We start from the raw sequence: 11,436 nt of genomic DNA on the forward strand, positions 1-11,436 counted from the left end.
GTTTCTGGCCTTTGTTTACCTTCTGTATTTGATACAATGTTGCGGTCCGGCTGGCTGAAGCCCAGCTGACTAAAGCAGGTTTCTGGGGTTTTGTTTAGCTTCTATATTTGCAACATAGTTGCTTAGAGTTGCAGCTGAGAGGCCGGCAAGTCAGGCGGGTAACGTTGGAGTCCGCCAGTCACTGGAGAAAGCAAGCCTCCCTGTTTGGTTCAGTGCATGGCTGCAGCCGCCATCTTGGCTGGCAGTTAATTTTCATATCGCCCTGATTAGCCAATGGGAAGAGTAGCGGATGTATGGCTAATTACCATGTTTCTCTTTTATTAGATAGGATGTCACCCCAATAAATTCAATAAAAATTAAAGAAAATTCAAAAAAGCCAAGAAAGGGGCATTTGAGTGTCAAAACTCTAAATAGGAGAAATGTTAGTGGGGAAATTGATACCTTCTTTCTGGATTTTAGGTTTAGGAAGGCTATTGAAGGGAGAAATTTAAGAAATAATTTGCTGATAGCCTCCCAGACTCACTGTTTTCAACCCTTGTACCCAGGCAGATTTAAGCAAGTGCAAACACTGGCTGTCACTGCTGATGCCTTCTTCTGTCTCTACTCCTATGTGTCTAAGACACCTGTCCAAAAGTTCACACCACCCCACATGTTCTGGAATTGCAACCCAACTGATGTGCCATCCATCAAGATTCTGGCCCCAGAACCTGAACCTCACTCACCCAGAGATCGCCTCCGGAAAGCCATCTCCAAAATGTGCCTATATACATGCCCCCGCGTTCAGTTATCACCACCCCACAATACCTCCAAAAGGAACAGTTTGGACCAAGTGGTGTGGGAAGTGATGGACAGAGTGAGAGGAGAGAAGCTCATTCTTCAGCAAGACCCTGAGTTTGGACCAGGCTCACAGGAAGGTCCTGTGCCCCCCATCAGGGGTACAATGCTGCCTACTTCTTGTTCATGTGTCCTCTGCCCTAAAGAGGAAACACAGCAGGGGATGTCCACAGTGTGCGAACCACTGCAAACTCTGCATTCCAACCCCAAGATACCCTATTGCACACATTCTCTGCCCAGAGAAAATCTACAGTGGAGGACAGATCCTGCACAGGTAAAGAGAGAGTTGTGGGGTCTACAGGCCACCAATAAGGAAGTCCACTTTGTCAAGGATGAGACTTTCTGGAAAAGGAAGAGCAGAGCAAGGAAGAGCCTGTTTCAGAAGAATCCCACTGTCAGGAAGGTTAACTCATTGGATCTGTCCATCGTCCAACAGAAATGGAAGCAGAGCCAAGAGAGGCCAGAACTGCGCCGATCTCTAACCCATCAGCAGCAGGACACTTTTGACTTGGAGGAGGTGAGTAGATTGGAGATGGGGAAGAGCCTAGCAGAGAAAGGCTCTGAATTCTTGACCCTGGGTAAAGGAAATCCAGGCTCCCTGTCCTTATCAGATATACCAATTCTTGAATTACACTCTGAGACCTTTGGGAATTAGTTAACATAGAAAGAGGAAAAGAAATAGGCCCAGTTTCTTAAGAGCATTCAGGTTTCCAGAACTGCTTTTCTCATTCCTCATCTTATCTGAGCTTCCTGAAGTTTCTCATCAAGCACCCTTGTGGGATCCACACAAGAGCAGAGGTCAGTCATACACTAAGCTAAACACTATTAAATAAAATATTTTATCTTCTACCTTTACAAATATGTAACCATAAAGACCTGGAAGTCCGGGTTCAAATCTAAAATTCTCAGACTCTTAGGACTTCTATACGAGAACATGACAGTGTGGGCAGAGCCACTTTCCAGCCCCTGGCCTGTCCTCTTCTCCTCCCATGCCAACATCTGTTCTGAACCATCAGGGATTTCATACACAAGTGTGTGAACATCCCAGCCTGCAAATCCAAATGCCTCATACCCCTTATCCCCACAAATAGCCATCCATTGGCCATCACTCAGGCCCAGGAGTGCATATACTAATAAGGAGATGGCTCATGAGAGGACAGATACCAGGTACAACCAGTGCAGTTCACTGAAGCAGGCTTGGGCCATTTGAGCAGTATATTTGAGATTCCGGATAACTGGTGTATGGTCTAGAAGGGGTAGTTTAGGATCCAGGTGAGCACATCCTCTAGGTCTGCCAATTCTTTACTCCATGGACTCTCAAAAACTCAGGACTCATCTTGTCTAGGTCTATAGTTCTGCCACCAAATACAAGGGTTTCTTGGCAAAGCTCTCAAGTCTTTGCCACAACGAGAAGTTGTGACGATTCAAAATATCATTTGCATGTATGTCACCTCTCACTGAATGTAGAGCGCAACCTCAGCTCCTGCCTTCCTCACTACCAGGCTTTTGCCAAAGGAGAAGAGACCAAGTCTCTCAAGCCTCCTTCCCCTACAGCTGCCTGACATCCTGCACCTTTCCCCACCAGTGGCTCTGACTAGTTCGGCTGGGATCTTGGTTACAGGTGCAAAGCAACAGTGAGGACGACAAGGAGACATACTGGGCCAGCAGAAGCACACCCCCTCACCTCTACCATCCTTTTGTTGGCAAAGACTCAAGAAGTAAGTCAGTCTCTCTCTCTCTCTCTCTCTCTCTCATTCTCCATCCTGGCTGCATATCATAATTACGTGGGAATATTTTTTTAATACTCACAATGAAGAGTCCCACATCCTGAAATCCTGATTTAATTGGGATGGCATGGAAACCAGTGGCTGATATTTTGTTTTTAAGCTCCTAGGGCAATTCTATTATGGGTAGATAAATACTTCTCTAGATCCGTGATTCTCAGACATTAGCATTAGAATCATCCAGAGGATTTGCTAAAATACTAATGGCTGGGCCCCAATTCCCAGAGTTTCCGATTAAATAGGTCTATACAGGGCCTGAAAATATGCATTTCTAACAACTTCCCAGGTAAGGCTGATGCTGCTGTTCTGGGGAAAATCCTACATAACCTTAATATTAAAAATGTAGTCTGCAGGCCAGCAGCATTAACATCACTTGGAATTTTGTTAGAAATTTGGAATCCCAGTCCCTACCTGATGAATCACCATTATATCAAGATCCGGAGTGATTCTTTTGCACATCGGAGTTTGAAAAGCATTGTAGGAGTTTTGTAACAGGTGAGGAACGATCATGGAGATTTACATGCCAGCACCTACATTTTTAGCTACTTCTTAATCAGCCCACATCATAGGACTTAGGGAAGACTCCTCAGTATATCTCACAGCTTTGTTCACTTAGGCTCTGAGCTTCTTTCTGCAACAAGGGTCTGATGTCGAATCTCACATACGTTGTTATTGCCACTAAAATGTCTTTCCTCGTGATGTGAGTTTTGAATATTAACTCTTTCAGAGGCATCCCCTATACATTTGAACATTTGGGCAAAAGATTTATTGTTTAAACTAGGTGAAACTTAATCTTCTATAGTTTTTACCACCTATATCTCAGGACCACAGAGAAGATGGCATCGGGGATAATGACTATTCCAAGATAGCAGGAATTGAAACCTTTCTTGAATTAAGTAAATGAATAAGGATTCATCTAGCTTAGAGTTCCCTTCATTGTGCATATCTTAGAACTATTTACTGCACTTCCTAGCATTTTTGTTAAAACTCCAAAATTTCAGTGTTATTAGTCCATAATCACAAGGATCTCTACAATTCTCTTTTAATTCTAATAATCTGTGGCTTGGAGCCCTAATGGCTCTTCTTTCTCTCTTACCCATTACCTTCATCTCCAGGTATAGAGATTAGTGACTCACAAAAGAGGTAAATATCAGGAGGCAGCAATATGTTATATACAGTTGAAAAAATTTTAAGACATGGAGTCAAATGACATACCTCATATTAGTTCTTGCAGAAATCACTTTAGTTTTGTCCTATGAAATAGGAGAATCACACACACACACACACACACACACTGTAATCCCCCCTTATCCATGAGGGATATGTTCCAAGACCCCCCGTGGATGCCTGAAACCATAGATAGTACTGAATGTTATATGTACTATGTTTTTCTGATAATATATACCTATGATAAAGTTTAATTTATAAATTAAGCACAGTAAGAGATTAATAACAACTACTAATAAAATGGAACAATTGCAACAATATACTGTAATAAAGTTGTGGGAATGTGGCATTATTAAGTAAAATAAGAATGGCTTGTGATACCCTGACAGCTAATGTGATAACTGAGTGATTGATGGGCAGGGAACGTTTAAAGTGTGGAGACTTTGAACAAAGGGATGTTTCATGTCCCAAGTGGGATGGAGCAGACAGTGAGGGACTTCATCGCACTATTCAGAATAGCGTACAATTTAAAATTTCTGAATTTTTTATTTCTGGAATTTTTCATTTAATATTTTCAGGCCACTGTTAACCATGGGTAACTGAAACCACAGATAGCAGGGGACAGCTGTACAGAGCTTGGCTCAAGTGCCACTTATCCAGCAGATGTCAGCCTTGCACAAGAAAATGTCCCGCAAAGCAGGCCACATGCAGGATCTATATAGTTATGCCAGGGAGGAAGTATTTCTAGAAGTTACACATTTCACATAAGTTACTAGATTCCATTATCTGCCATGGTGATGTGATTTCATTACAGCAAAAGAGATTGCAGTTAGAAATGCTGTATTTCACTTATTCTAAGGCATACCTTTTCCACATTTTAATCTCTCAAGTGGAATGGGTCTTAATAATTGCCACTATCAGCCTATTTAATTGTCTACTGTTTTTGCCTCCTTAGTGAAATATAAAATAATTATAAATCTTACAAATGATGGCTTATCAGAGTCAATAAAACAGTGTAACTTTAGACATTAAATGCACTTAGTCTCTCAGAAAAACGAGGAAGTGATTTTGCAGATTTTCCTTTTATGCCTCTCTAGAAAAATGAGAAATCCCTTCACTGACACAGTCTTTGGCTGAGACAGGGACCACAGTGGTTTTCAAATCTTTCCAATGCTCTGTGAGTTTTCTTAATCGTCTTTTCTCAAAGCTATGAAGTATCTCCCTCAATCATCCTTAAGAGATCATAGGAAAGGGATGATAACCATGAAAACAGCTCAGTACTGCCAACATTAAAGACTGTGTGAGAAATATGGAAGGGAGAAATTCACTTACCACCATCAAAGGCAGAGATAGGTGGCACAGTCCTGGATCTACTAAAAAACAACCCCACTCTGCCTCTTCCAGGGTCTGTAATTATTTCCAAGAGATGAATTATCACCCAGGATCTCTGTATTCAGTCCCAGAAGTTAATCTACTACTGATTATCAGGCATGGGAGGGTGTGAACATGGGTAGGAAGTGGCAGCAGCACCCAACCAGCCACTGTGTCCAGTTTGTAGTTCTCATTGCACAAAGACACTCACTTAAAGAGGCAAATACCAGTTCAAATCCGGCTCTATAGAGCTTACCGCCCAAAATCTCAAGGTTTCTTCATTTATAAGATAGAATTCCTTTTTTTCTTCTGTAATTAGTATAAGGGTGCCTTTTCTGTTAAAAAAGGATCTGGTCCCCAGTTATCAGCTTTCTTCCCTCCCACTCTATCATTTAGTCTCTACCAGAGAAGTCTTACTCTTCCTCGAAGTTCCTGGAAAAGGATGGCCCTCATTATTCCCCATCATTTGCACCATGCTCAGAATTTTCCAATTCATAGCCCTTTTATTGGTGCCCTATTGCTGAAATTTAAACCATGTGACCTTTACCACATTTATAAAAGGCAGGGCCAAGGAGGTTTTTAAATTTTCATTGTTTGTTTCTTTTACCAGATTTGAGGTAGCACAGGCCAACAGATATTCTATTTGTGAAGTGATCATGTATGGAGATGGGAGTTTTCATGTTATGGTCAACTCTTCTAGTGGCAGTGAGAGAAGAGACAGGAAAGGTTTGGGGGGGAGGGCTGGTACAGAGCATAGGATAAAGAATAACTAGTGTGACATAATCCTATAGGGGGTTATTCTAAGTGCTATCTGTGTGTACTTGGGGGAACCTATGTGGGCCCGGTAACTACAGACTTGCTCTTTGGTGTAAAGCTTCTCCATATGATAATAAAAACAATAAAAAAAATAATGACACTGGACAGTTAATTTTTATGCCAAAATAAATTCTGAAGAGGAACTACTAGATATGAAGTACAAGGAGAGATGGGAACAGGGAGAAGGGAGGGAGAGAGGACATTGTGAGAATGTGACAATTATTTTTCTAGCTCAATTATAATTCTTACCAAGATTGTTTTGTGCCCATTGGGGAAATATAATCAAAGATAAAATCTTCTCCCACCCCAGAAAACCTCTCCAAAAGGTATAAGAGAAAGAAAACAGTTTTTATTTTTAAATAAACATTAAACCAGAACATGATGTGCATCACAGGCAATACACGAACGAGGTTGTAAAGACAGAAAGAAATCTGACCTGTCAAATAACCAAACAAATACAACCCATTACACACATGTCAAAATAAACAATGACTAGTGCTCTTATCAGAGGACTCAACAGCACCATACATAGTTCATCTGGCATTTACCTGGTAACCGGGGTGGCCAACTGTGTTAGCTAATTGCCTTTATCCAAAGGAATAATAAAAGTTCTCCTATCTTTTTTTTTTTAAATACATTTTATTGATTTTTTACAGAGCGGAAGGTAGAGAGATAGAGAGCTAGAAACATCAATGAAAGAGAAACATTGATCAGCTGCCTCCTGCACATGTCCCACCGGGGATGTGCCTGCAACCAAGGTACATGCCCTTGACTGGAATCGAACCTGGGACCCTTCAGTCTGCAGGCTCTATCCACTGAGCCAAACCGGTGCTGGCAAGTTCTCCTATCTTTATGGTAGAAGATAGTTTTGTGAGTTGGAACCAAGCCCCTAAGTTAGACTCCTACCCTCTCATGAAGATCAGAAGTTTACTTTGATTTAACTTCATCAGATGACGTGGGGACATAGAAAAATGAACTTCCCAGAGGATGACATTTCCAGGTGAATCTGGACAGATGAGTAAAGGTAGTGGGAAGAAGTAGAAGAAGCAGGACATGGATATCCTAGTTAGAGAGATAACATGTTCAAAGGCAACAGGAATATAAAATCATATCTTCAGAAACTATACCTTGTGCCTAGTGGGAGAAATGGATTATATGGGAGAAGATAAAAATTAAGACTAGGAAATCATCTATGTCCTTGATGATTACATTTCAAAGCAATGGCTTCCTTTGGGAAAGATATTTCTGGTTTGTAAAGGTGGCAAGAGATTTAGTTAGCCTTTTAAAAAGTTTTACAGACATTTCAAAGAAACAAAGAGTTTACAAATTTTCTAAAGAAATACACTTTAAGAACAAATGTGGGAGGGAAAGAAGCCTCTTTCACAACAGGGAAAATTAAGCTTATTTTTTATATGTATTTGCCATTTCACCTCGGTGAGTCTTTTCTCCTCCTTGACCTTCCCTTTATCTGTACGGCCCATTCTTCTTTAGAGCGGTGGAAGGCCGAAGGATGCTGCCTCTGCATTGCATAATGCTCATTTTCTGAGTCATTCATTTCCAATGGTTTACCAAGGCTACATCCAGGGCTGTGGAGCCATGCCACTTCAGGTCAGCGTTCACATAGACTGCAATGTAAGCACTGCTCTTGGAGGTGTGCAGAGCAGAGGCCCCGGCTCCATCCATACTGTCTTACCCAGCCCTTCAGATAGAAAGTACCTTCTAGTGAGTATACAGCACTTTCAGAGGTATTATCTCCTGTAAGTCTTAGAATTGCATAGACTGTTTGAGAAGAAAATGACTAAGCGAGATCATGTAACTACAGTAGTTAGTTAATATCAGAATCAGTACTAGAATTCAGGTCTCCTGACTCCTGAATCAATGCTCTTTTCATGAAGTCACACTGCCCTGAGTACACAGGAGTTTGGATTGTGGTTGTGGGTGAGAACAAGCCTCACTTCCTGTGCTTGGATCTGCCCTGTCCCTTTGAGCTTTGTCACCACTGGTTTTGCTTGTGTTCTTATAAATTCACTGGCAAGAAGAGTATTATATAGATTAAGCAGGAACACTCACAAGATACTTGTAGCTCATAGTTTCATGAAAGACATGGCAGGAAAATCAAAAATTACTTTGATTTAACTTCATCAGTTGACATGGGGACATAGAAAAATGAACTTCCCAGAGGATGACATTTCCAGGTGAATCTGGACAGATGAGTAGAGGTAGTGGGAAGAAGTAGAAGAAGCAGGACATTGATATCCTAGTTAGAGGGATAACATGTTCAAAGGAAGGCAGGAATGGAAAATCATATCTTCAGAAACTATACCTTGTGCCTAGTGGGAGAAATGGATTATATGGGAGAAGATAAAAATTAAGACTAGGAAAGATGACTAGAAAGCAGATTATGAAACAAAGTCTTCTATGTTATTTTAAATATTTGTATTCAGTCTAGGGAACCACTTAAAAGTTTTACAAAGGAATTATATGATTAGATTTCTATTTGGAAAGATCTAGCAGAGATATGAGATATGGGCAGAAATAGGGAGCCAGTGGAGGAAGGGAAATCATTCAAGAGGGGAGAAGAAGAGTGAGATTTTTAATATATACAGTGGCTAAACCTAGGAGATGGGAGGTGAGGAAAAGAAACAGAGAAATTTCCAGGTTTTTTCCTTGAGTGACTGCCATAAAATATCCATTAGGAATGAGAATGCAACTAAATAATGATTAGAAAACTTGATAAGACTTTTTATTTATGTGACAGGGCTTGAAAATATTAATGAAAGTGAATAGGAAATTATGTAAATAAGGTAGGTAAAGGGGTCAAGGGACTCTAACAAGTGTTTTTTGCTTTTGGTCTTTGGTTTTGTTTGGTTTTGTTTTAGGATGGGGAAGGTTTAAACGTGTATATTTGCTGAAGGGGAAGAATCAATAGGGTGGGAGAGACTAGGGTTCAGGAGGGAAGGGGGAAGGATGACCTGAGGTCACTGGAGAATTAGATTGAGTTGAGAGCCAAAGCACTTTGGGGTGAGGAGTCGGTTAGTCATGAACTAGAGGTGCAGATCTTTGTCTGAGATTAGAGGAAAGGAAAAAGGACAGGTGTGAATACAGTTACATTGGTCACTTGGGGAAGAAGCCCAGAAAGTTCTGCCTATTGGTTTCTCTCTTTTGCCTGTAGGGTCATCACTGAAAGTGTGATGCAGGGAATTTCAGGAAGATGGTAAAGATTTGATGTGTCGCTATGGAGAAAGGATGAGAAATATTTACGAATAGAAACATGTATTAACAGTTGAATAGGTGAATAATGTTGAGGCTCAGCTCAAGGTGCAGAACATGGGTTAGCAACGGTTTTGTAATTTTCTACAGCAATGCTCAGCAATATATATAAAAGAATAAGAATAAAATATAGGCATACTTTTATAAGTATAAAAAGAGGTGAACATTCCAGATATCTCACTTCATGGTGAGAAGGGCAGAAAGCCAGTCACATGACTGCTGCTGCTGCTGATAATAATTTTAAATATTACTTATAGTAGTGAGAAGCATTTCCCAGGTGGGATATGAAAGTTTCTATTAGCACCAATACCCAACATTATCTTAAAAATGCATGATGTGTTTCCTTTTCATTTGCATTGCAGGCTTTCTCCACCACCACAGTGCATGCTCTGACAGCAGTGGCTTCGTAGAAGAGCCTAATTCCCACCTCTTCTTGCAGGAGGTGGTACTGCCTCCAACCTCCAGCTCCTGCTCCCAGACCTTACAAAGTCCTGAACTCAGTGGGAGAAAGGCAGCATGGTACACAGGGAAGGAGACCAGACTGAGAGACTTGGAATCTACGTCCTGATGCTGTCATAAACTGCACGCACAGAGAAAGACCTTAGGCATGTCTTCATTACTCTGCGTGTAGATGTCTCTACTATGTAGGTATTAGAATACATGATATGGACAGTGGTAAACTAGACAAAGACTTAATTTTCTCCAAAGTTTTGACAGTGCATAGGACAGTTAGAGGATTTAAGGATGATGAAGTTTGAGAGACAACAGTTGCTACTGGGATGCTCTCAAAGGGCTCAAGCTAAGTGAGGAAGGAAAAATCCCACTTCCATGCTCAGAAACCTTGGTGCAACCCACAAGGGAAGTCCCTCTGAGCCTCTACTCATTCTTATGTGCTCTCCATTAAATTCCAGAATGTCTTCCACATCACCGGAGTCCTGTTTTTCTTCTTGAGGCCGCATCTGAGGAGATCCACCTACAGCCTCCCCCTTAAAATCAGCTTCTCCCTCTACCCCAAACTGTGTATCTTCATAGGAAGAGATGAGTGGAATTCAGTCTCTCTTCTTGGCCACTGCAAAAAAAAAAAAAAAAAAAAATTTACAGTATTTTCTGCTGGCAGAAAACAATACAAATAAAATATTTTCAAATCTTGCCATGTTTTTGGAGAACTAACAGTCATGGTTTCTGTTGGATGAAAAACGTTGACAAAACATTTTCAACAAACAGGGCTTGAGCACCAAGTGCTCTACAGTAAGGCAGTATGTGGTGCAGACATCTTAGATACATTACTCCCCAAGAACATTTTAGTAGAGTGGGGGAGGTCACACACATACACACACACACATACATACATTTTCAGTCATGTATGACTTGGTTGCATAATAAGTTGCAAAACAGCAAAGAACAGAAGATAGGAATTTGAGGGAAATCATATCCATCCATGATGAGTGTTAAAGAAAAAAAAATCACACTAAATACAGCGAGCTGACAGAGGTTGATTTTATTCTGATACTATTGCCAGCATAAATGAAATATGGATACCTAGCTAGGTGGAAACAACAGGCTGTGCATTTTGAAGAGCTCGAATGGGGGAACCTTAGCCATCTGTGTTCGGTGATGGGCCTAACCCAAAGGAAAGGTAAACTTCGGGTATCTTCATGACAGGAGGTAGTATTACAATCTGGAGCCAGGGCCTTTCCGCCTCCACCACTGAAGCTAGGCTCCCACCCTTCCACAGAAACAGACATAGGACACTATCTTCCTGATGTTTACATCGCAGAGACTGGATTCTCAGGTCCTTTCCTGGGTTGTTAAACCGTAATGAGGCAGGGAGACATTTACATCTCAAAGGGACAGAGAAAGAATTAACAGTAAAATTCTCTAAAGCCAAGGACCAGCGTCAGGAAAAGCCTGTCCACGCTTTAGTCAAGCTGAGGGACGCTTAAGGCCGTCTTGGTCATGAGAGTGAACAGGACCTGTGATTTGTCACCTAAAGAGCCTAAGAGACTAACAGCACATTCGACCCCATCGCCTGGAGTTAATGGGCTGGGGCTGCGGAACGAGGCAATCCCTACATTCAGCTTCGCCAGAAGCTACCATTAGATACTCCTAAGGAGTGGTCTGGCGGGAGTGGGGACCGCATTCTGGAGGTGGGGGCAGCATTCTGGAGGGGGGCAGCATTCTGGAGGTGGGGGCA

At 41.5% G+C, this 11,436-nt stretch overlaps 1 protein-coding gene across 1 annotated transcript in view; it reads left to right on the forward strand.

Annotated features, from left to right (window-relative positions):
- Window positions 1-10,240, forward strand: part of TESPA1 (thymocyte expressed, positive selection associated 1) — a 42,128-nt gene extending 31,888 nt beyond the window's left edge. The window contains exons 9-11 of the mRNA XM_005864014.2: window positions 546-1,351; window positions 2,456-2,552; window positions 9,605-10,240. Coding sequence (XP_005864076.1) covers window positions 546-1,351; window positions 2,456-2,552; window positions 9,605-9,810 — 1,109 coding nt within the window. The 3' untranslated portion in view covers window positions 9,811-10,240. The remainder of the gene's footprint in view (window positions 1-545; window positions 1,352-2,455; window positions 2,553-9,604) is intronic.
- Window positions 10,241-11,436: the final 1,196 nt, after the last annotated feature.

The sequence above is a fragment of the Myotis brandtii genome, unplaced genomic scaffold (genome assembly GCF_000412655.1).
Source record: "Myotis brandtii unplaced genomic scaffold, ASM41265v1 scaffold1841, whole genome shotgun sequence".
NCBI lineage: Eukaryota > Metazoa > Chordata > Mammalia > Chiroptera > Vespertilionidae > Myotis > Myotis brandtii.